At 38.6% G+C, this 23,693-nt stretch overlaps 3 protein-coding genes across 13 annotated transcripts; 2 read left to right on the top strand and 1 right to left on the bottom strand.

The window, feature by feature from the left end:
- Positions 1-247: 247 nt before the first annotated feature.
- LOC113015181 (formyl peptide receptor 2-like) lies at positions 248-5,852 on the top strand. 3 transcript variants are annotated; one of them, XM_026157129.2, is made up of 3 exons: positions 248-399; positions 3,050-3,259; positions 3,927-5,852. In XM_026157129.2, the coding sequence occupies exons 1-3, from the start codon at positions 292-294 to the stop codon at positions 4,743-4,745; spliced, it is 1,137 nt and encodes a 378-aa protein (XP_026012914.2). In that variant the 5' UTR covers positions 248-291; the 3' UTR covers positions 4,746-5,852. The 3 variants fall into 3 exon arrangements, with proteins under 3 accessions (XP_026012914.2, XP_026012916.1, XP_026012915.1); XM_026157131.2 differs by having other exon boundaries at positions 262-399; positions 3,073-3,259; XM_026157130.2 differs by lacking the exon at positions 248-399 and adding an exon at positions 478-1,016 and having other exon boundaries at positions 3,073-3,259.
- A 349-nt stretch (positions 5,853-6,201) lies between these two features.
- On the top strand, positions 6,202-17,714 carry LOC113015186 (major histocompatibility complex class I-related protein 1-like). Of its 5 annotated transcripts, XM_080296077.1 has the most exons (7): positions 6,209-6,402; positions 7,484-7,753; positions 8,124-8,402; positions 13,628-13,957; positions 16,779-16,880; positions 17,000-17,023; positions 17,132-17,714. In XM_080296077.1, the coding sequence occupies exons 1-7, from the start codon at positions 6,318-6,320 to the stop codon at positions 17,176-17,178; spliced, it is 1,137 nt and encodes a 378-aa protein (XP_080152203.1). In that variant the 5' UTR covers positions 6,209-6,317; the 3' UTR covers positions 17,179-17,714. The 5 variants fall into 5 exon arrangements, with proteins under 5 accessions (XP_080152205.1, XP_080152202.1, XP_080152201.1 ...); XM_080296076.1 differs by having other exon boundaries at positions 6,205-6,402; positions 16,779-17,023; XM_080296080.1 differs by lacking the exon at positions 7,484-7,753 and having other exon boundaries at positions 6,208-6,402.
- Positions 17,715-18,975: 1,261 nt separating this feature from the next.
- LOC113015195 (major histocompatibility complex class I-related protein 1-like) lies at positions 18,976-23,546 on the bottom strand. Of its 5 annotated transcripts, none has more exons than XM_026157145.2 (7): positions 23,048-23,546; positions 21,975-22,401; positions 21,229-21,507; positions 20,756-21,058; positions 20,027-20,131; positions 19,834-19,851; positions 18,976-19,725 (listed from the first exon to the last, which is right to left on the bottom strand). In XM_026157145.2, the coding sequence occupies exons 2-7, from the start codon at positions 22,360-22,362 to the stop codon at positions 19,712-19,714; spliced, it is 1,107 nt and encodes a 368-aa protein (XP_026012930.2). In that variant the 5' UTR covers positions 22,363-22,401; positions 23,048-23,546; the 3' UTR covers positions 18,976-19,711. The 5 variants fall into 5 exon arrangements, with proteins under 5 accessions (XP_026012930.2, XP_026012931.2, XP_080152207.1 ...); XM_026157146.2 differs by having other exon boundaries at positions 18,976-19,722; XM_080296081.1 differs by having other exon boundaries at positions 21,975-22,241.
- Between the last annotated feature and the right edge of the window lie 147 nt (positions 23,547-23,693).

Below are 23,693 nucleotides of genomic sequence, written 5' to 3'. Positions count from 1 at the left end.
ATATCATATGATATTTTAAATTGTTAAACAGTACTTTCTGTATGTTGACAATAGAGATCAAGTTGTAAGAATTAGAGTTTCTTTTTGTTAATTTTCAAACAGCAAATCATTAAGTTGCACTAGAGCGGTGTGGTTGTTGGTCATTCTTAAATCACAGCAAGAAGGTCCAAGGTTCAAATTCAGGTTTTTCCTGTGTGGAGTTTCCACATTGTCCCTGTGACTGTATATTCTGTCTTTCTCCCAAAGCTCATGGTGATTCTAAATTGCCTATAGCAATGAATACTGGTGCAAATGATTGTAATTAGCTCCACAACAGACCAGCCACCTGTCCAGGGTGTACCCTGCCTCTCGTCCTATCGCAGTGGGGACAGGCTGCAGCTTCCCACAACTCTGAATTGGGTAAGTGGTGTCATTTGCTTTCTTTAGCTGCTGATCAACCATTAATCATCAACCAAACACACACAGAGGAATATTTCTAGCAACAAAAGAGTAGTTCCCCAAACGTGCACTGCATTAGTGCAAGTATAACCAAACCTCTGAAATAGACAGACCATTTTTAGTTGCACCTTTCTGTGTTAGAAAAGAGAAGAGGGGAATTCCACAAGCTTTCTTTGAAACCCTTTTCCTCCATATAATGGAAACGAGTAACTGGTTATCTAAATTTAGCTAATCTATGCAACAAATTCTAATGAATGTTGAATACATACCAAAAACAACACAAGGCCATATGTCTTTTTTCTTCTAAGGGTCAAAGACGTAATCTGCAGAGTCATGTTTGGTGGACAGATGTGAATGTAAGCTTTAATTTGAGTGGCTGAACATAGAACCACAATACAGTGGTGGTTTTCTTCTTCCCTTTCCTGTGTGTGGTTGAAGAAAACTGTGCAGTCCCTGCAGTGCCATATTTATTTCTCCTTTGACTGCTGCAGCTTTACATCTCTGAACAGCAGAAACCGCCTTTGTGCTCATTATCTCGGATCTTTTCTTTTGAAGAGCTGCTGTTTTTGTTTCCACTGGTAAGACTAATAATTTTCAGTTCTTGGCATAACACTTTCCTGAACATACCTTGTTTTATATCACGTTTTGTTAACATCTTGAGACAGTTTCCTGTAGCTTTGTTTGATGGTTTAATGTGCTCAAAATCATAAATCCATGTATAATGAATATATATCTTTATCTAATCTCATGAAGTTATGATCTTTTATCTTTATATACTCTTCATCATTAATGATAGAATTAAGGTTTCATGGTCATGGGTTAGTTTATCCAATGTTTTGAGTTTTGACTCAGATACCTTTCCTGAAGCAAGCTCAAAGGCAGTGTGTACTTTGAGGGGAATAGTATTATACTGTGTTTCGTTTTCTTCTTTTTAAACGCACATCAAGGAGTTTGCAGTGCAGTAAAAACGATGAATTTTGGGATTAGCTTGAATGAAAAGCAGATGTGAAATGTAAAATTGAAATCAGAGGTCAAAAGTAACAAAATATTCTAAAGGAACCTATGATGTGATATTTAAAATCCCCATATAACAGTTTTATTTCTTAAACATAGTTAATAAAGTTGGACTTTATTTAACCTTTTTTTTTTTTTTTCCTTTTCTTCTTTTTTCCTTTTATATAGCTCAACCTTTGTTTCCTCAGAGTGTAAAACCTTTCTCCTGAAAGCATTTCATGGTCATATTAAGGACCCCACATCTGGTGATTCTTGAGTAGAGTCTTAGGAATAATGTTACCAAGTTGGTAAGGCAATTTCTGTAAAATTGATTTATTTAACCTTAAAGAAGAGGCCAGAAGTCCAAAGTAGGATGATATGCAGGATCTTATATACACTATATTGCAAAAAGTATTCACTCAACCATCTAAATCGTTGAATTAAGGTGTGCCAATGACATTCAGGGCCACAGGTGTATATAATCAAGCACCAAGGCTTCCAGACTGCATCTACAAACAATTGTTAGAGAATGTGTCACTCTAAGGAGTGAATTCCTGCCTGCTACTGTGATAGTGTGGAAAGTGTTTCCAAGGTCGAACTGCGCCATCCAAATTCTACATCACCACGTGCAATGCAAAGCATCAGATGCAGTGATGTAAACCCACTGCATTACTGCAGATATGAAAAGCTTCTGAAATAGACAGGCCATTTTTAGTTGTCTGTGCTAAAAAAGTGAAGATGGAAATTCTACAAGCTTTCTTTGAATCCCCTTTTTCCATATAATGGAAGTTAGCTAATACATATTTAAAGTTAACTAAGCTATTCAACCATTTCTATTGAATGTTGAATATATACCAAAGTCAACAGGAGTCCACATATATCCTTTTTTTTAAATAAAAAATGTAAATCTGCAGTCATTCTGGTCTGTCTCATTATATGTCCTTCCATTAGGCCTTATTATCATTTCCTATCATCTGTATGCAGATGATATCCAATTGTACCTTTCTTTTAAACCTTGTGAATTGGATAAATTATCTGCGGCAAGAAAGTCACAAAGAAAACGATGCATAAGAAAATTACAGGAAGTGAACAAACAGCTTACTCTAAAAAAGGAAGACACTAAAAACTGACAAATGTCAAACACAATATGAAATTGTTTTAACAAGCTTCCGACTGTTTAAATTGTTAAACAGTACTTTCTGTATGTTGACAATAGAGATCAAGTTGTAAGAATAGGATAAGCTGTCTGACTCTATTTCAGACAGCTTCTCCATTCTTGTATTTGTATGATATCAGTGAGACCGGATGTAAATGTGTTCACCTCATGCATGCAGCTCTGAATATAAGTACTTTAGTCCCACCCACTTGTCCAAACCTTTTTGTGTGGACCAGCCAATCAGAGGAAAGGTAGCTAAAAGGTAAATGTACTTATTCCACACTGAGGATGAACCCAAGGAAGTGGGCAACTATCATCATGAACAGGGACTTTTTAAAAACTGTGAATCATGCACAGCTACTCTAGCAGAGTCCAAGAATTAAGTCAAGTAAAGTAATATTATCTTTTTTTCCTCTCTGTCAGTTAGTTGAGGAAATACATGGATGAGTAACATTTTGTCAGTTTTCCTGTTCTCTCTTTCTCAGCCCCGCCATGTTTCCCAATGACTCTCTGCCCACCAACACAGTCAAGCCTTCTAAAGATGACCAGGAAACTATGGTGGGCATCAGTGCCATTATGGACAATGTCAGTATCATTCTCTATGCACTGACTGTTGTACTCGGCATCACAGGAAACTCTATGGTCATCTGGGTGGCTGGATTCAAATTTAAGGTGAATACTTCAGTGGATAATACCTTTCAAATACCTTCTGAGCTTGTTAGTAATCTGTTTAGTGAAGTCTGTGGGGTCATATTTATTTTCTACTGTAAAGACAGTAAATAAACTTGGGGTTAAGAAACTGTGACCTTTACTGGTGTAGGAGATAGGTGTAGGTGGTTTCACAACATATGCCTGGGATGTGATAGCTATGGTGTGTGTGTGTTGAGTGAGCAATGCATATAAATATAAACCTCTTTCACCTACTGGGATGTGGTTATCACCACATTCATTTCACACAGATGAACAGAATTAGTAATGGATGGTGTTTCCAAGGTGAAATACCAACAAAACTCCCCACACTCTGAAGTGTGACACATAAATTAGAAGACTGTTTTGAACTTAATTTCTGTTTCTATTTCAAGAGCGATGTGATTAAGTTTATCAAGTTAAGTTAAGTTTATGTACAAAAGGCACTTGTTTAGCGTTTGGACTAGTTTAAGACGACTGAGCCTGAAATAAGGTAGAGGATTATGTTTAGTAGCAACATTTATATAAATAGGACCTCATAATAGCTGATAAAATCCCATTCTGGTTACTGTTTCACGTAAATATTATCTTTCATTTTTGTTTTTCCTTTCTTCACTTTTCCATCGTGTTTTATCTTCTTCTTCATCCACAGCCAAAGGTCACCAACGTGTGGCTGGTGAATCTGGCGATAGCAGACCTGATCTTCTGCTTCACACGAGTTTTTTCTCTCACTAAGAAGCTCTTCCTTGAGCACTGGCCTTTCGGCCTCTTCGTCTGCAAGTTTGATGCCTTCTTCAAATACACCAACATGTTCTGCTCTGTCTTCCTGCTGGCTGTGATCAGTCTGGATCGAGTGCTCTGCATCTGGCAGCCCGTCTTCACAAAGCGTCGTCGCACCCTGTGGGCAGCGAGGGTGGTGGCAGTCTGTATCTGGATAGCAGCGATCCTCTTCAGCATTCCTTACTTCATCCATCGCCAAGTCTATCTGTGCAAGAAGAACCTGAGTATGTGCTCTCTTCATCCAAAAGAGAACGCAGAAGGGTACAACAGCACCAAAGTTGCTCTCTACTCCATCCGCTTCCTGTGTGGCTTCATAATTCCCTTTATGGTGATTCTGGTCTGTTATATCTTGGCCGCTGTGGGAATCCGACGCACCCGCCTGTCAGGGAAGACCCGCCCTCTACGTATACTAGCATGTTTGGTCATTGCCTTCTTCCTGTGCTGGGCGCCTTACCACTGCCTCTTACTGGTGAAGATGGTGGACAGTAAATACGCTCTGTTCAAAATCTGGTTCCCTGTAGCAAAGGGTATTGCCTACTTCAACAGCTGTGTGAACCCACTGTTATACTTCTGCATGGGGCTAAAAGTCAGTGAGGGATTTAGACAGAGTCTGATAAGAATTTATAAAAGAGGCCTGGCAGATGACATAGACGGCCAGATGACTCACTCCACTGATCGCTCTTTGGATTAAAGCTCAGGGTTGAAACACGGCAGTCTTGTAGTGGTAGGAAAGAGTCAGACAGCACTGACTAAAATTTAAGTTTCTTCCAATGATCCTGAAGTTCAGAAGAGCTACAACAAATCAACAAAAGAATACCTGAAACACAAAAGTACTACAGTGTTCAAAATCCAGATCTCAACCCAAATGATGTCTACAGGGCAGTCAACAACATAGTTATTGGACTAATGTAGGACTACTATCAGCAACCAGCCAACCTAGTAATGTCATATTCTGTTTTCTAACAAGATGGCACTGCCCATGCTCTAAAAATTGTATTTTAAATCACAGCCTCACAGAAAGTATTAAATTTGTGACATTTTTGGGGGGACAAGGCTCCGTGGTGTAAATTAGGCTAGGTAGTGTTTTATGTCCACTTTAATGCACATCAAATGCCAAGTGAATAATCTCTTTCTCCTTTGGGTGGGCATGTCTGAAAGCAATCACTGAAATTTGTTTTTTGTTATTATTATTATTGTTTATTATTGCGCTGAGACTTTTTTTTTTCTCCATATCGGTTGTTATGGCTGTTCCTGTTGTAAAGTGTAAAGTGAATTCAAGTTTTCCTTCATTTTATCCTACTGTCACCAAGTGCTTGGTCATAGGGGGATGTCTGACTGTTGGTTTTCTCTGTATTATTGTAGAGCTTTTACCTAAAGCACCTTCAGGTGCTCTGATTTTGCACTGAGGTACTAAGTGCTTCTTGCTTTTCGGAACACAACTTTTGTGTAATATTTTGTAATCTTTTTTTTGAGTAAAGATAATACTGTTTCAACGATGGATGTGTGTTCTGATCCAGTGAGAAAAAGACACTTTAATTCACTCAAATAGCAAAGAATACTTAGATAATGTCTATAGGAAAGCACCAGACAACATTCAAGACATAACATTCTCGATTAATATTAATTTTTAAATTCTGTTGCAACATATTTCCTTTATCTTCTTTGTCTGCTGTAATTTTCCAAATGTTTTTTTTTATTAACTCTTTAACTATCTGAGACTTTATTTTCTATTTTTTGTACCATAAATGAGTTCATATGCTCTTACGTTAAGGCTCTTGTCATCAAGAGAGTTAATTTTTTTTTTTTTTTTTTAAATAGGAAATGCTCACAGTGGCTGTGATTGAGTCCTGAGTACTTTAAAAAAAATTAAACCTTTATTTATCAACTAAAAACTGTCCATTGCTACATCAAGCGATTAAAAAGGGCAGAAAAGACTGCGTGCACAGATAACACTACTACAAGGAGGAAAACACAATAGCAATGAATAAATGATATAAAGAAATTATTTTAATTATTATTAGTATATTATTATAGGAATCATAGTAAGTTGCACAAGAGGCCTACTGTGTCCTTTTATGCATTTCCGGCTTCCTTATCGCTACCATTTCTCCCTTCGCCTGCTCGTGTTTTGGGAGTGGTTTCGGCAGACAGGCTGGTACAGGTACAAGCTGGTACAGGTACAAGCTGGCGACGGCATCGGCTGTTTTCATAATCTCTGCAGAAGTTTAAATAAGGACTTATTTCCGGTTTATACTTCTGCAACATGAGCAATGATCGTTCTAAAATTAAGGATAAAGGAAAGATGAAGATACTTTTGTTGCTTCATTTATGCTGTGATTTATTGGCAGGTAAGAAACGGCGATTTTAACAAAATCACATATTTCCTCAGCAGAGGATCTTGCGTTTAAAACTTGCAGCGAATTCTGTAAACACATCGCGCTTCTGAAATTCTGACCATAACCTGCTCCAAGTTAACATTGTGATTTAGACAGGTAGAAAGAGAGCTACTTTAGTGAACTCGGACAAACCTGAAGTTTTTATCCCGGTGTTGTGCCAAAAAGTGATCGCCTGCCAAAAACTGATTGTCCGTATTTAAATTACTATAAATATCGTGTTGCTCTATACCATGTGAAACAAATGTATCCCTCATGAATGATATCAAGTCATCTTGAGGCACAGACAATATTCCCGTAAGAAAGTAGAAGCCGCAATCAGTTTTTGGCAGTGACTTTTATATAGCCTTTATTTATGCAGTTAAAAAAATCTCGTTGACATTAAAAATGTCTTTTTAAGAGTAATCTGTCCAAGAAGACAGCAGAAATATAACAATAATTCCGTAAAAATATTTTAAGTGGACAAAAAGGACCGGGTTGGTTATAATGTAAGGACAATTGTACACGGTAATTAAAAAACTGATCATTTCATATATTTTATAAATAACCCCTTTGTAAACCCTGTTCACCGAAGTCTATTTACCAACAAACGTAAAGATATTACACATTAAAAAAGCACACGGAAACATTGGAAATCAGTTTTTCGCATCAGGCGATTTTTGGCACAACACCAGAACTGAGTTTTAGTTCCAGTTTTCCATAAGTGTTTAAAAACGTTTTGGCGTACACAGCTTTAAAAGTACATATTTAGAATATATTCTTGGAAGTTTCATGTCAGAAATAGCTTATTAAAGCAGCTTTACAACAAAGTTTCTAATTCGTTTACTTTGGATAGAACTTGATATTGACACGTGCAAAGCAGATCAGCGATACTGGTCCTGTGCCCACATGTTTTTATCAAAATAAAGGTTACACAGTATTGCTGTCAATGAGAATACTCCTATAGCTGGGTCATAATGAATGCATCATATTTCTGATGATGTTTGTATATTTTGTGCTTAATTCCTTAATATTATAAACACTGTTTGTCCTGCAGTGAAACACTCACTGAAGTATTTTGTCTGTGGATCTTCTGGACTCCCAAATGTTCCGGAGTTTATTGGTGTAATGGTGTTTGACGGCATTCAGACAGGTTATTGTGACAGCAGCAATAAGACATTAAAACCACAACTGGACTGGGCAAAGAAAATATTACAAACTAATCCTGAGCAGCTGGAGTGGTACACTCAGAAGTGTTTCGAGGATCAGCCAAATGTCTTCAGAGGCCACATTTTTAGATGGAAGCAGCGTTTCAACCAAAGTGGAGGTGCAGTATTTTCTGTTACGCCTGATCTCAAATCCTGATAAATCATAGACTTGATCAAAACTGAGTGGTTTAAAATGTGCATTTTGCAATACTTTATCTATTAAAAATAACTAGGTTCGTTTTTGGATATACTAAGTTTTTCTGCTTTTTATTGTTTGCAAGAGATGAAATATTTATCAGATGACTCCTGCATTGAATCAGTTTTTGACACTTGAATAATATAAAACGCATTACGTTATTATTAAAACACTGACAGACTCAGAGTTATGTTCAAGGCCTGAATCAGGAACATTACATAAACCTCTGAAAATAACCACACACAGTTTACACTCTTCATCGTCCTTTGCCATCTCTGTTATTTTTCTCTCAGGTGTCCACGTCATACAGAGGATAAGTGGATGTGAATGGGATGAAAACACTGACAGTGTGAACGGAGTGTTGAAGTATGGCTATAACGGAGAAGGCTTTCTTGAATTTGACATGAAGACACTGACGTGGATCGCACTGAAACCAGAGGCTGACATGATCAAACTGAAATGGGATGCTGATCGGAGCAGAATAATAAAGAACAAAGACTTTCTCACTAAGATCTGTGCAGAGTGGCTGAAGATGTATGTGGACAATGGGAAAAGATCCCTGCACAGGACAGGTAGAATCGCACAAGTCACAGTTCCATAGAATCACTTTGTTTATTTTATATTATTATTATTATTATTATTATTATTATTATTATCATCATTTTTAAAAGCAGAATATTTAGGCTGAGTTTTATTTACTGATTCAGAAGGTAACTCTAAAGGCTGGAATCACACAAAGCTAAGCTGCAACAACATTTTATTGATAATTGCAGTTCAACATTTTCATCAGTAACATCTTCAAACAAGATTTATAAATGACAGAAAAAACTCAAAATTTCCTAATCAGTCCTGCTAGCAGAGTAATGAAAAATAAACAAGTCCAGGTGACCACCTTCTGCACTGGGAATAAGAAGAGAAAGATGAGCTCACCAGTGTTTCCAACTGCCTTCAATACAGAGGAATGCAAAGATTTACAATTTAATTTTGGTAAATTTGAGTGCAAAGTTGAAAAGTTCACGTTTTGCTCAAAAATGTAAAAAAAATATGATACCATGCACCTTTATAGTTATACATTAAATCCATGGATACCTGCTATAGCAGCTTTATCCTTTTTTCTACACACTTGTACATTCATAATATATAATTGGTTATTTGCACGAGCAGAGATTCAAAGCAGAGAGGATTAAAACCCAAACACTAAAGAGAAGTGAACTAATAAAACATGAGCTTTGAAAATTGATAAGAACAAGCAGTGTAACTGTCAGGGCTCTGTGTGCGGGCAGGCGGAGAGGAGGATCCAAACGCAGGACTCAGACACTAACTTGAAACTCAAAAAACCTCAGCTTTATTGCTGGTATGAAAACAAAACATGAAGTGAACACGGAATATGGAGACCAGAAACACACAGGCATAATCTGATGGTACGACGCGACACCGAGCACAGGAAAACACAGGGCTAATATACACAGGGTGGTAATCAGCGAATGGGCAACAGGAGTGAGACACAGCTGGGAGAGATCAGGGTTAACGAGACGGGGGGAACCAAGCTGCACACACTAACATAAGACAAAGACTTTCGCAATAAAACAGGAAGCATGAATTACTAAACAAGCATGCAGACTTTACACTGAGAGACAGACAGACAGAGAATGACACATGGAACCTGAACTAAACTAAGCGTGAGATATAACTGAGAGCAAATCCTTAAGCACGGATAAACAGAAACTAATAATAATCATCATCACTACGAGAACAAGAAAACAATCCATGAAGCAGAATTAAACCGAAATATAATAAACTCAAAATACTGGGTCCAACGGACCCAGAACCGTGACAGTAACTTAGCAAAGTCCACACAGGTGCTGCAAAAAAAAAGGATGAAAAAGGATCAAAGGTAAAAAAAAAGAAAAGTGACAATTGTCAGAAGAAGAGACAAACCTGTCTCATCCCTCCTCCTCTCCTATGCTTTGAACTTTGACATTTTTTTTAACTTGCATAATAACAACAATTTTTAACAACTGCGTTTTAGGCTTCTTTGCCCTTGCTTTTGTAAACCAAAGAAACACAGAAACATTTCTGTGACCTGTCTGTGAAGGTTCTCAGTCATCCAGGTCATCGTAGTCAAAGGAGCTTGCAAAGAAAAGCGTCTGGACTTCTTTAAGTTACTTGAATACGTTTCACCTCTCATCCGAGAAGCTTCTTCAGTTCTAAGGTCAAATGGTGGAGTCCCAGATATAAACCTAGTGGGAGTGTCCCCCCACAGAGGGACAAAAGGACCCCCTGATGATCCTCTAATCGCCTGAGCCAAGGTGTGAAACTGGGTGTGGGTCCCAATCAGCCAGGGTTTCCGGTGAGTTCATTGTGAAACCTGGCCCCACCTTATCATGCGAATTCCTGAGATCAGATGGCCCAGGCGTCTGGGAAGGGATCTCAAAACTGGATTATAGATGGCAGAGAGTTGGTGTCGTAAACCCCCGCCTCTGTTCAAAGATGGTCGCTCACAGTGGACATAGATGGCTTCTTTCACTTCTCATGATAAACAGACTCGAGAACTTGTTTGGGATTACTGGTGTTGTTTTAAAATGGTTTATATCATATCTGTCTGAGAGATCTTTTACTGTTTGCATGAATCATGTCACATCAGAATCAACAGTTTTGCTGTGTGGGGTACCTCAGGGATCTGTCCTGGGTCCAATTCTCTTTTTACTTTATGTATTTCCTCTAGGCCAAATTATTAAGCGCTATAAATATATCTCCTATCATCTCTATGCTGACGACATCCAACTATACTGTTCCTTCAAAATGTCTCAGTTTTATAAATTGTCTAATTTAAGTAATTGTCTGACAGAAATCAACAAATGGTTATATGACAATTTTCTCCAACTAAACTCTGATAAAACAGAAACTCTAATTATTGCTCCAGACCATATGGTCCCAGAAATTAGACAGCATATCAGCTTCTTAGACCCTTACGTAAAATCAAGCCTTAGAAATCTCGGTGTCTTATTTGACAGCTCGATGTCGCTCGAGCAGCATTCTAAGCAGCTAGTCCGAAACTGTTTTTATCATTTACGGAATATTTCTAAACTCAGACTAATGGTATCAAAGCTTGAACTTGAGATGATTATTCATGCTTTTATTTCTTCTCGTTTAGACTATTGTAATGGCCTTTTTACTTGTTTTAACAAATCAGCCTTAAATCGTCTTCAGACTGTGCAGAATGCTGCAGCACGTCTCTTAACAGGCACCAAGAGAAGATCGCATATCACTCCAGTCTTGGCCTCCCTTCACTGGTTGCCTGTAAATTTTAGGTTTCAGTTTAAAATTTTAGTTCTAACCTTTAGGGCCCTGCATGGTCAGGCTCCTCAATATTTATCTGACCTGCTGAAATCACATACATCTTCTCGGGCTTTAAGGTCATTAGATCAGAGACTGCTGGTGGTACCACGCACTCGTTTTAAAACTCGTGGTGATCGGGCCTTTCAGACTGTGGCACCACGGTTGTGGAATTCTCTCCCACTGTCTCTTCGCTGCACGGACTCCATTGATTCTTTTAAGAAACAGCTGAAGACATTTTTATTTAGAAAAGCATTTGATTAATTTCTTCTTATGCTGTTTTTATAGTTTTATTGTTTTACATTGTTTTATTTACTGTTATATTGTTTTTATATTCCCATTTTCTGTGTTGTAAAGCACTTTGTGATTTTTATCTGTGAAAAGCGCTATATAAATAAATTTTACTTACTTACTTACTTACTTACTCTTTCAAACCATCTCTCCTCTCTGTCCAAAATGTGAACATTGGCATCCTCGAAAGAGTGTCCTTTATCCTTAAGATGCAGATGGACAGCTGAGTCTTGTCCTGTGGAGGTGGCTCTTCTATGTTGTGCCATGCGCTTGTGAAGTGGCTGTTTGGTCTCTCCAATGTAGAGGTCTGGGCATTCCTCGCTGCACTGTACAGCATACACCACATTGTTAAGTCTGTGTTTTGGCGTTTTATCTTTCGGGTGAACCAGTTTTTGTCTGAGCGTGTTGCTGGGTCTGAAATGCACCGGGATGTCATGCTTGGAGAAAACTCTCCTGAGTTTTTCTGATACACCGGCTACATAGGGGATGACAATGTTGTTGCGTCTGTCTTTCTTATCCTCCCTCGCTGGTGTCTGATCTTCTTTTCTGTGCCTCTTTGCTGACTTTAAGAACGCCCATTTAGGATAGCCACACGTTTTGAGTGCTTCCTTTATATGTGTGTGTTCCTTCTTTTTTCCTTCAGGCTTAGAGGGAACATGTTCTGCCTGGTGGTGTAGGGTCCTAATTACTCCAAGTTTGTGTTCCAGAGGGTGATGGGAGTCAAAGAGGAGGTACTGGTCCATGTGTGTGGGCTTCCCGTAAACTTCGATGTTGAGGTTGCCGTTCTCTTCAATGTGCACAGCGAAGTCCAGGAAAGGCAAACAGTTGTCCTTTGTGTCTTCCCTGGTGAACTTGATGTTTGTATCCACAGCGTTAATGTGCGCAGTGAAGGATTCCACTTCTTGTGTCTTGATTTTGACCCATGTGTCGTCTACATATCTGTACCAGTGGCTGGGTACTCTTCCTTTGAAAGAGCCAAGAGTCTTCCTTTCCACTTCCTCCATGTAAAGGTTGGCTACAATAGGTGACACGGGGGAGCCCATGGCACAGCCATGTTTTTGTCTGTAAAAGCCTTCGTTGTATTTGAAATATGTAGTGGTGAGGCAGAGGTCTAACAGTGTGCAGATCTGATCGGGTGTGAAGTTGGTCCTGTCTTCCAAGGAGCTGTCTTCTTGTAGCCGTTTTCTGACAGTCTCCACGGCCTCCGTGGTGGGTATGCAAGTGAAGAGAGAGACTACATCAAAGGACACCATGGTTTCATCTGGATCCAGGGTAAGTTTCTGGACCTTGTCGGTGAAGTCGGTGGAGTTCTTGATGTGGTGTGGGGTGTTCCCCACGAGAGGAGCAAGGATGGTAGCAAGGTGTTTAACAATGTTATAAGTGGCTGAGTTTATGCTACTGACTATGGGTCTGAGTGAGAGAGCTTCCTTGTGGATTTTAGGAAGTCCGTAAATGCAGGGTATGGCATCCCCTGGGTAAAGGCGGTGAGGGACAAAAGGGTCCTTTTGTCCCTCTGTGGGGGGTTACTCCCACTAGGTTTATATCTGGGACTCTCCACCATTTGACCTTAGAACTGAAGAAGCTTCTCAGATGAGAGGTGAAACGTCTTCAAGTAACTTAAAGAAGTCCAGACGCTTTTCTTTGCATTTCTGTGACCTAATTTACATTTTTTTAAATGATTACTTTTTACTTTTACGTTAGTAGAAAAATACAGTCAACAGGTGATTTTGCATAATGTAATAACATCTTTCATGGAGTTGTTCCATAGCTTATCTGTGTTTTCCAGGCAGTTCTAATGGTTGTTGCTAATTCACCAACCCCCCTTTTTTTTTAGCTTCACATGCTGTTGAGAACTTTATATGAATGTTATATGTTTTGGTTGAAATAAAATATTTACATGAGCGGAACTAATGATTCTTTTTATTTAGTACTTTCTCTAGTTGAGCATTTAGCTTTATGTGGTACCCAGTGACCATATATCACTGTGTTTGGTTACATTTGGCTTAAAAGTATGTCATAATGCAGCTGCTAGAAAGCTGGGGACGGGCTCGAATTGTTCCAATATGTTCCTATTTAATTTTCTTTTCTTGTTTCCTTTCCTTCTCTGCTTTATTGACTTTACTTCTTTCATCCATTCTCAATCTCTCTTTCCCATCATCCCTCTGTCCAGTTCTTCCCTCAGTATCGCTCCTCCAGAAAACTCCCTCCTCTCCAGTCAGCTGCTATGCTGCAGGTTTCTATCTTGACAGAGTCGTGATGTTCTGGAGAAAAGATGGAGATGAGATTCATGATGGTGTGGAAAAAGGAGATATCCTCCCAAACGATGATGGCACCTTCCAGATTATTGTTGATCTGAATGTTTCATCAGTCAAACCTGAAGACTGGTGGAGATACGAGTGTGTGTTTCAGTTCTTGAGTGGTGAGAACATCATCGTCACCAAACTGAATGAAATAATGATCAGAACCAACTGGAGAGAAAACATACTTAGGACTGGCAGAGGTGAGTGAAGCTCATATGATTCGTTTGCTGATATTGTGGATTGGCTAATGTAATCCTTGAATGTTTTGTCCTGAAGAATAGCTCTTACTATGGGAATAACTAATGGTCAGCCTCACTTTTTTTTTCATCACAGAAGAAAAAAAAAGTTATTTTAATATTTTTTCACTGGTTAAATACAATCCATTACTGCTCTTAACCTTCTTAAGAAAATATTTTTCAGAATTTGTTTAGACCATGTAAATGACAGTGATTTTTGGAATTTTATATTTCATTTTTTCCCCCAAAATGTCTATTTTTTATTATAATTTATAATAAAAAAATGTCTATAATCCACAAATACGGATTTGGGTACACCTATACTGACTGGGTATTGTGTTAGAAACAAAGGTACAACAAAGGTATGCAACATTGCTGACTCTGAATTCAGAAATACCTCGACTTCACCTAACACCTAACTTCAGAGCTGGGCCCTAATGTATGGCCCCGACTTTGGAACACAGGGCATGCTGCTAATGAGATGCTGGATAACAATAATGTCTCAGAGACATAATGTCTCAACTGACTGGCTCCAGGTGAGCATGGAGCCAGTCAGTTGTATTAGTTACTTCATCCTACAGGCATTGTCATACACCAGGAGGAACCCAGGATACACTGCAGTAGTGTAAGGTCTGACAAACAGGGAGGCAAACAACATGGATATGCCTCCCCAGACCTGCACAGATCCACCAACAAACTGGCCACGAGGACAGTATTACAGACAGCATAATGTTCTCCACAGCTTCTCCAGACCCTTTCATGTCTGACACATTTGCTCAGAGTCAGCCTGTTCTCATTTGTCAAAATCACAGGGTGGACCTACTGATTCTGGTATTCTGGTAAATGCCATTCAGGCTCTGCAGTGCCGCACAGTGAGCACAGGACCCATTAGAGGATGTTAGACCCTTATAAAGTCCCCATGAAGTCTCTTTGTGATGTTTTGTCACAGACATTCACACCAGTGGACTGAAATGGTAAATGGACTGATTCTTATATAGTGCTTTTCTACTCTCCCAGAGTACTGAAAGCTGTATACATTCACCCATTCCCTTCTAAACACAAGTGCAAATTAAACTACATTCACACACATTCACACTCCGATGAATGCAACTTGGGGTTAGTATCTTGCCCAAGGATATTTGGCATGCAGACTGGGGAAGCCAAGGATCGAACCACCAACCTTCCGATCAGTAGCTGATCTGCCCCATGAGCCACAGCTGCCTGCTGGAGGTTATTTTATAGGGCTCATCCTGCTTCTCTTTGTACAAAGCTAAGGATGCAAAAACAAAAACATGCAAATGTACATGCAGTGTGTTTTTGTTTTTTTGTTTTTTTGTTTTTTTATCTGTCAGAAGGTTCAATAAAGTCAAAGGAGCTTGCAAAGAAGAGCGACCATTTTTGAACAGAGGCGGGGGTTTACGACACCAACTTTCTGCCATCTATAATCCAGTTTTGAGATCCCTCCCCAGACGCCTTAACGCCCACTCACATCCTGGGCCATCTGACCTCAGGAATTCGCATGATAAGGTGGGGCCAGGTTTCACAATGAGCTCACCCAAAACCCTGGCTGATTGGGACCCACACCCATTTTCACACCTTGGCTCAGGCGATTAGAGGATTTCTTTGGGGGGAAACTCCCACTGGGTTTAAATCTGGGACTCTCCACCATTTGACCTTAGAACTGAAGAAGCTTCTCGGATGAGAGGTGAAACGTCTTCAAGCAACTTAAAGAAGTCCAGACGCTTTTCTTTGCAAGCTCCTTTGACTACGATGACCTGGATGACTGAGAACCTTCACAGACAAGGTTCAATAAACACTTCAATTAATGGATCAGGCTTTACATGTTTACAAACCTTCTATATCCCTGTAGAGCTCTCCTGGAGTAACTGACTAGCAGGCTGGTAAAACTGTTATTCCAGCTTATGTGTGTGGGGGGCATTGATGTGCATGCAACTTCAAAAAGCTGTGAGTTAACTTTCAAAAGGTTCTGTGTTTTTGTGTAATATCACTACTGATTTTCCTAAGTTCTGCCTCTGACCTGCCCTCCTTACAATAATAATTAAAAAGACTAAAACTGAAACACAGCATTTTTCAAACAATAAAAAGTAAACTGAAATATGAAAATAAACTCTGCAAACGTAATGAAACTGAACAGAGTTAGTAAATAAACAAAAATGGAAACTAATTAGAAAATACAAAACTAATAACTCTGGTAGCATCCAGGTGTTGCCTCATTCTGCCAGCAGTGAGGCTGACCCTAGCTGAATGCAAAAACTTGGATAAGGAGGAAACACTCCTGTTTGCCCCTCTACGGCACCTGTTGTTCATTTCATTACCATCAAAGCAGCTGAAACTGAATAACACCCATCTCCGCTGCTTAAATGACCACATCAGAGGGTCAGAGGGCCCGGTGGCGCCAGTGTCCGGCAGCCTCGCTTCTGTCAGTGCGCCCCAGGGCAGCTGTGGCTAAAATGTAGCTGCCATCACCAGTGTGTTGATGTGTGAATGGGTGAATGACTGAATGTAGTGTAAAGCGCTTTGGGGTCCTTAGGGACTGAGTAAAGCGCTATACAAATGCAGGCCATTTACCAATTTACATCAATATCTCAGAAGTTTAACTGACTTGATGCTCTGATTAAAAAATGTTCACTTCCCTTCAACAATTAAGCCTGTGAATTATAGATTAACCAGATGAATACCGCAGGATGAGTGGATTTTCTTTCTATTCTAACATCTTTCATTTTATCCTGTTTATTTGATTTTTTTATTTGTTTTTTATGAGCAGAGGACCCCTCTGATATGACAGTTCCCATCATTCCTGCAGTAGTTGTTTTTGTTCTCATCATCGTTGCTGCTGCTGGATTTGCTGTTTACAAAAAGAAGAAAGGTGAGAGATTCAGAAGCAACAGTGCGAAGCTCAGTTACATTATTTCTGTATTACTGTCTATATTAAAGATGGTTATCCTGAATTTATGTAAAAGAGTGGGATTGTGTTTTTTTTTTCAGTTTCAGAGAGGCGACCTACATCATGTAAGTACGACTTTATTGTTTGTTATTTGTATTTTCCGCTTTGATCTGACAGTTTGGATTTAAAACATTATTTGTGTAACCGATATATTTTTTCTTTGGCTTTAACAGCTCCTGACAACAATGCTGAACAGATTCAACTGAATCAGGTTAAATAGACAAACGCAGGACTCTGCACTCTCCAGTTAAATAAGAATAAAGTTGTTTTTTTAATTTTGTTATATGAACTTGACTTTTGTTTACTTTTTAATTGTTTTATTTAAAAAAAAGAATGTTAAAATGTTTACAATGCATTTAGGCATTTTCATTTTTGTCTATGAGTCTCTGTATCATTACAGCTAAAACTGTTTTGTTCTATTCTAAGCTTTTGTAGGGACAACAAATTTGTTAGAGTGGTTCTGTCTTTCTATTTCTGTTTCTTTAGAAACTTCAAAGCTTCATTTCCTATTGGTTGTTGTGTTTTAAATGTGAGATTCTGTGTCATGTGATACCAGTGATATGTTTCTCAGAACATTTTGATTTATCAAAACTGTTAAAGCTGCTCTCTATGTTTGAGTGCAGTCAGTGAAAAGAAATCCAAAAAAAGAGATTTTTGTGTGTAGTTTCATATATTGTCCTCTGTTTTTATTATATTTGATTTAAGTTTTGTTATTAAATATGTTTTGTCATATTAAAGTTATCCGTTTAAGCTTCAGTCTGTTTAACTTTATGGACATTTTGTTTGTTTGAATGTTTGTTTGTGTTTCATGGGAAAAAGAAAAAAAAGAATCTCATATTTTATTTAGATTTTTTGGAATTGATTTTCTCAGCTACATAAACAGGATCTATCTTATGTATTATAATTATTGATGTCAAAATAAAATCCAAATAAGTAAAGTCCAACAGAGGGAAGAGTGTGCCGTTCTTACAATTATAGATGATTTATTTTCTCAAACTTCTCAAGAAGCGGCAACAACATCAGTAAATTATGGAGACTGCAATGTGTCATTCATTCTGTTGGTCCCTAATGTGCAAACTAGGGTAATATTTAGGAAGACAAGTGAAAAATAAAATCAATTTATAGAAAACAAAATACTGTATTTACAAGGTCACACAATATTAGAATATCAGTTACTCAATATGCCAATAATTTTTCAAAGACAAAAATTATAATCCAGTTGGCTGGAAACAAATATTAATAAATAACATGATTAATAATTATTACATAAATTATACAGTGAATAAAAAAATAAATGAAAGAACTAGTTGCCTTCGTTTGATAGAGCTGCATGTTAAACGTACGGAAAGAGTTCAGGGCTACCGGCAGAGCCCGCGGGCACGTCGCTGCAGCCCCCTCTGGCTTCAGCTCCGTGGCTGCTCTGTGACCCCACCTCTGGGTCTCTCCTCAGTTCTTTCCAGGAGGGTGGCACAGTGGTCCTCCTTGGGCACTCGTGCTGTGGGGGCCTCTGGATGTCTGGGGCCTGAATCTCCTCCATGCCTGCTTCATGCCTGGGGGACGGAGCTGTGGCTCCCCACACCCTACACTGTATTTAAGCCCTGTGTTTCAGTTTGTCGGTGTCGCGATCTACCGTTTTCTATGCTGTGCGTTCTGTCTGCTTGCCTGAGTTTATTTGGAGTCTCAGTTTTGTTACCTTTTTTGAGTTCAGCATTAAAGCTGTATTTAAGTTCACCTTAAAGTCTCCGAGTGTCTGCACATTGGGTCCTCCTACTACCACTCCTGCCTGCACACAGCCTTCACATAACAGAGACAGAGTAATTATGAAGATTTAATCAGATATTTATGCATCCACATAATTTAATTTTTGTTTTATAATTCAATTTTTCTATTTAATATCTTGCATTACCCTCGATTTAGACAGGACTTATTTTCAGGATTGATGTTTGTTGTTTTCAAATGAGCCTAAACTCACACAACAGAGGTTTAGAACAGAGACAAACACAGTCAGCAACAGAGCAAAGGATAAAAATCTGCTTCTTTTATTTTGTTGTGCATGTTATCTCTGTGTATAATAATTAAGGTCTTATCAAAATAAAGGTTCAAAAATATTTAAACAACTCTCTATGCAGGGCACAGTACCGTATATGTTTACATCATATTGAGTAAATAGCTGGTTAGAAGGAAACAGACCTTGTAAAAACTCTGAACATGTACCAAAACCACAGAAAACAGAAACAGATTTTAACTCTTTTCACACACTTAATATGCTTATTAAATAATTTTTTTTTAAATATCATTATCAATATCATCACCCAGATGTTAGTGAAGTCACATCATTGCAGCTTCAAACAGATCATTTTGGCCATTGCTGATTGAGGAGTGGACAGAGAAATGAGGCACTTCATGCTAACTACACAATTTAGGCCCATCCTAAAGCATACCCTAGTTTCTGAACGAGCGTCATGTTGTAACACTTGAAATTAGTGACTGAGATTATAAACTCATCAGAAAACTGTTTACTGAGATCAAAATGTAAAGCAGCTGTTTGGCTGTCCTCCATACAGTCAGATAACTCTCCCACTTTGCACTGGTTTAACGCTTTTCATTTGCATTGTTCTTCAAACCTGAAAGCTGCATCTTTCTATGTATACTGTATGTTCAGCTAATGAAAGCTGGTGGGTCATCAGCACTCTCCAAATGAAAATATTTCCCTTTCTGGGAAAATGTGATGAAACTCGGTGTTCTTCTCACCGTCACTGCTCCCCTGCTAAGACAAACAGAGAACAGAAAATGAAATGTCTCCTGTTACAGTAAACAGAGTATCAGTTACTAACAAAGTAAAAACAAGTTGCGGCATTTTATTAACATTACTCACTGTTTGTAAGCTGGAACCCTGAAATACAGACAGAATAATGAAAAACAAAATGATTAACATGACAGAGTTTAGCAAAGCCAAATTATCAAATCACTCACTAAAAATATCACCAAAAATATCATGTAAGTACATATAACTACAACGTGCATAAATTCCAAATTCATTATTGGAGTAAAATCTGCTGTAATCTCACCATTGTTGTTTCTTCTCCAGATGGAGAAACCAAAGACTGCCAGGAGGAGTAAAGCTCCTCCAGCACCTCCAACAACAGGACCAACAGGAAACACTGAGGGAGAAACTGAAAAGGTCCAAAATGTAAGATCATTCACACTGCTGCCAAACCAAGCTGCTGTTTCCAGTGTTAATGCATCACTTCTGAACATTGTATGTGGTTAAGAAGAACATTTTCTTCTTCAATGGTGTGGTTCATGAGATCTGTAGTGGCCAGATCTCAGTTTGGATCATAAAGAAAGAAAATTTGTGCTTAGGATGGTTTACAATGTAAAAGCAGACACAGTAAATACTGCTTCAGCCTGATTTAATTATGCATTTTTGGCTTTTTTGTTATCAAACTTCTCCTTAGCACCATTCTTCTATACATGGTTATATGATGAGGTTATACAATATTTGGTGTTTATTATATTGGTTCATGCCTACGATCAGATTTGGCACATTTGAGAAACTTTAGCAGATTAAACTCCCTTTCATCCTAATTAATGTCTCCATTGTTTCCTCTGACACTGTGCAAAATATTTTACATTACAAACAGTTGTAATTTCTTGACATTAAAATGACATCACTAATGAATTTCTGTTGACTCAAGAATTTCATGCAGACATTTGTTTCAGAGTTTGTTTGTTTTTTAAATATGATGGTGTTGTAAACTTTGAGATACAGAACTTAATTCCTGAGCCTTTCTCACCCCAGTTTGTCCGGATCGCTGTCTTGTCCAGTTTGGTGATGATGTCTTCCTTAACATCAGAGAGCTGAAACACACAGTCGTACCTCCTCCAGTCCTCTGGCTTGATTGATGAAACATTCAGCTCAACGCTCATCTGGAAGCTCCCGTCGTGGTTGGGGAGGATCTCTCCATGCTCCACACCCTCGTGAATTTCCTCTTCACCTCTCCGCCAGAACATCATGGCTCTCTCTGGGTAGAAACCTGTAGCATGGCAGCTGACTAGAGAGGAGGGAGTCCTCTGCAGGAAAGAAACTGAGGGAAGAACTGGGAAAAGATAAAAACAAAATAGGGAGAGAGGCTTTATCTGGGACAGCTGATAGTCATTGATGAAATGCTTGTCTATGCACTGGTTCATTTTCCTTGAAATGGTGCTGTAGAATAGAAACAGAAAGGGAAGCTTTTGCAACGAAATATAATAGCATATGTAATTCTACCTGTTCTCTGCAGAAAGCTCCTCCCATATTTCACATACTTCTTCAGCCAGTCGGGGCACCTGTTGATGTAGTAGTTCTTGTTGTGCTCTAATCTGGGTTTTTCAGTATCCCACTGCAGTTTCGTGACGACAGCCTGTGGCTTAGGAGCAATCCATGTTAGTGTCTGCAGGTCCAACGCTATGAAGTCTTCCCCATCATAACCATACTGATTAAAGCCTGTGATTTTATCAGTCTCATCGTCCCATTCACAGCCATTCATCCTCTGAAAAATGTGAACACCTGACAGGGAGAGAGAGAGAGAGAATGCAGAGGCAGTAAAGTTGTGGATGGTTAAAGATGATCAGAAAGGTAAATCCTGCTGCGAGTCGTCAATATTTATCATCAAAACAACACCCGCATCATAAGAGGAAAAGAAATTCTCATCTTTATTATTCTTGTCCTTGGAAGTAACCATTTACTTCAGCTACTGTTGATGTACACAGTGACAGTGACTTTGTATATAGCAGGGATTTTTCTTGCCATCCCTCTAACAGAGCAAATTAAACTAGGTCAGTAATTTATTCTGGTCACTAGAACAGAGTAAATATCTTACTTGTAATTTTACTTATGTGGTAGACTGAGTGTTTTCGGTGTGTAAATGAAAACCTCCAAATAAAATGAAATAAATTATGATGGGAGGATGTAAGTCTTGCTGTGTGTGTGAATGAAAAGAGCAACATTTTAGGTAAAGGGTGATATTAGTGTACCTTCAGTTTGGTTTAAGCGCTTCTTCAAACTATTAATATTGGCTCTGAAGACCTGCTGATTCCCAGAGCACTTCTGCGTGTACCACTCCAAGTGCTGAGGATCTTTTTTTATTAACTCCTGCATCCAGTCCAGTTTGGGTTCAGCTCTCCTGATGCTGCTGTTGCAGTAGCCCACTAAAACCCCATCAACTAAAGCCGCACCAACAAATTCTGGGAAGTCTGAGATCCCAGAGGAAGCAGTGATGAAATATTTCAGGGAGTGTTTCACTGTTGAGGAAAACATGCCATTAGAACACAAATGGAAGAATGAATCTATCCATCCATCCATTCGCTTCCACTTATCCTTTTCAGGGTCGCGGGGGGCGCTGGAGCCTATCCCAGCTGTCATAGGGCGAGAGGCAGGGTACACCTTGGACAGGTCGTCAGTCTGTCGCAGGGCAGAATGAATTTATTTACAATGTAATTTTACTAATAATTCAGTATTTATTGCTCTTAAAAAATTCCTTCTCGTGAATTTTAAGCTAATTTCATCTTAAGTCAAATCTATCATATCTGTATTATATACTTCTATCTCCTTTTTTATAGGACTGTCTCAGGTTGAAATAGCAGATTGTCGCTTTGTTGGCTACACTGCCCCCCGGTGTTTAAATATGGTATAATAACAAATGATGTACTAATATTCTCATTTAAACTCAATAGTAGTAGCAGCCGTATCACAAGAAGGAGTAGTAGTACTATTTGTTGCTGATATACAACCACTTTAGTTACATTAATGGGAACTGCGTGTGACGATATCAACGGGTTGACAATGTCAGCAGTTTTTCCTCGTGATAACTGCGGATTAAATATCAATAATATTAACTAAATTAGGAGGAGATGTTTCAGCAGTGCATTTATGAGCTATTTCTAACTTCCTCCTACGTGTAAATAATTGTAATTTAGGAGATGATAAAATTAAAGACGAAAGTAAAACTAAAAACGCAGCATCAGAGTACCGTTATACAGGAAGAAAGGACAATAACAGCTGTTGCAGCACAGACGTGCTTTACAGAAATAAAAAGGGATAATTTTACCTGAAGATGAAACGTGACAGGAGAGGAGAAAAAAACACAGGCTGTTCATCCTGTTTGTATAAATAAGATGGGTCCTAAAATAGGCCGCTGATAAGAAATGTGAAGAGAGAAACTGGGGGTGTGAAAGCGTCTCTGACCAATAACGTCACATTTAGATGCTGGCAGAACACACCGGCCGACCAGTCATAACCTATCGTGCTGAGTGCGAAAGTGAAGCACTGCATAATAAGCTGGGGGTGGGGGGGTTTCTGGGTATTTTTTTCTTTTCCTTTTTCTTTTAGGATTCAGCAGTTGAGCTTTTCTGCCAATTTTACCACATCTGCCTTTTATTTCAAAAACTCGTTAAAATAGGTCAGCATATGTCAGGGATGTGTCTTACTGTAAGTAACTTTTAGGACCTAAATGACAAAAGCATTGTCCTCCTGATTAAAAATGTAGATTTTTTTGAAATTTATTTTCAATTAATTACTTTTTAAAAAAATGCGATTTATAATGCAGTAATGACTGCTTCATCAAACGATTATTATCATTGGATTTAAAGCAACTTATTTTTATGTTCCGCTTTTAAATAAAAGTTATCTGACAATTAATAAAATATAAATGTGTATAATCTTATTATTATTGTTGTTGTTGTTGTTGTTTATTT

Source organism: Astatotilapia calliptera, chromosome 22 (assembly GCF_964374335.1).
Source record: "Astatotilapia calliptera chromosome 22, fAstCal68.1, whole genome shotgun sequence".
NCBI lineage: Eukaryota > Metazoa > Chordata > Actinopteri > Cichliformes > Cichlidae > Astatotilapia > Astatotilapia calliptera.
Note: the sequence above shows the minus strand (reverse complement) of the source record. Positions and strands in the feature narration are given on the sequence as shown.

Coding starts and splice junctions, on each gene's coding strand:
- LOC113015181 (XM_026157129.2), top strand. CDS start 292: ATGATTGTAATTAGCTCCACAACAGACCAGCCACCTGTCCAGGGTGTA. Junction 400..3,049: donor TTCCCACAACTCTGAATTGG/GTAAGTGGTGTC, acceptor ACATTTTGTCAG/TTTTCCTGTTCTCTCTTTCT. Junction 3,260..3,926: donor TGGCTGGATTCAAATTTAAG/GTGAATACTTCA, acceptor CTTCATCCACAG/CCAAAGGTCACCAACGTGTG.
- LOC113015195 (XM_026157145.2), bottom strand. CDS start 22,362: ATGACAGCTGGGATAGGCTCCAGCGCCCCCCGCGACCCTGAAAAGGAT. Junction 21,508..21,974: donor GCGCTTAAACCAAACTGAAG/GTACACTAATAT, acceptor TCTCCCTGTCAG/GTGTTCACATTTTTCAGAGG. Junction 20,132..20,755: donor AGCGATCCGGACAAACTGGG/GTGAGAAAGGCT, acceptor GGACCTTTTCAG/TTTCTCCCTCAGTGTTTCCT.
- LOC113015186 (XM_080296075.1), top strand. CDS start 6,318: ATGAGCAATGATCGTTCTAAAATTAAGGATAAAGGAAAGATGAAGATA. Junction 7,754..8,123: donor GCGTTTCAACCAAAGTGGAG/GTGCAGTATTTT, acceptor TTTTTCTCTCAG/GTGTCCACGTCATACAGAGG. Junction 13,958..16,778: donor CATACTTAGGACTGGCAGAG/GTGAGTGAAGCT, acceptor TTTTATGAGCAG/AGGACCCCTCTGATATGACA.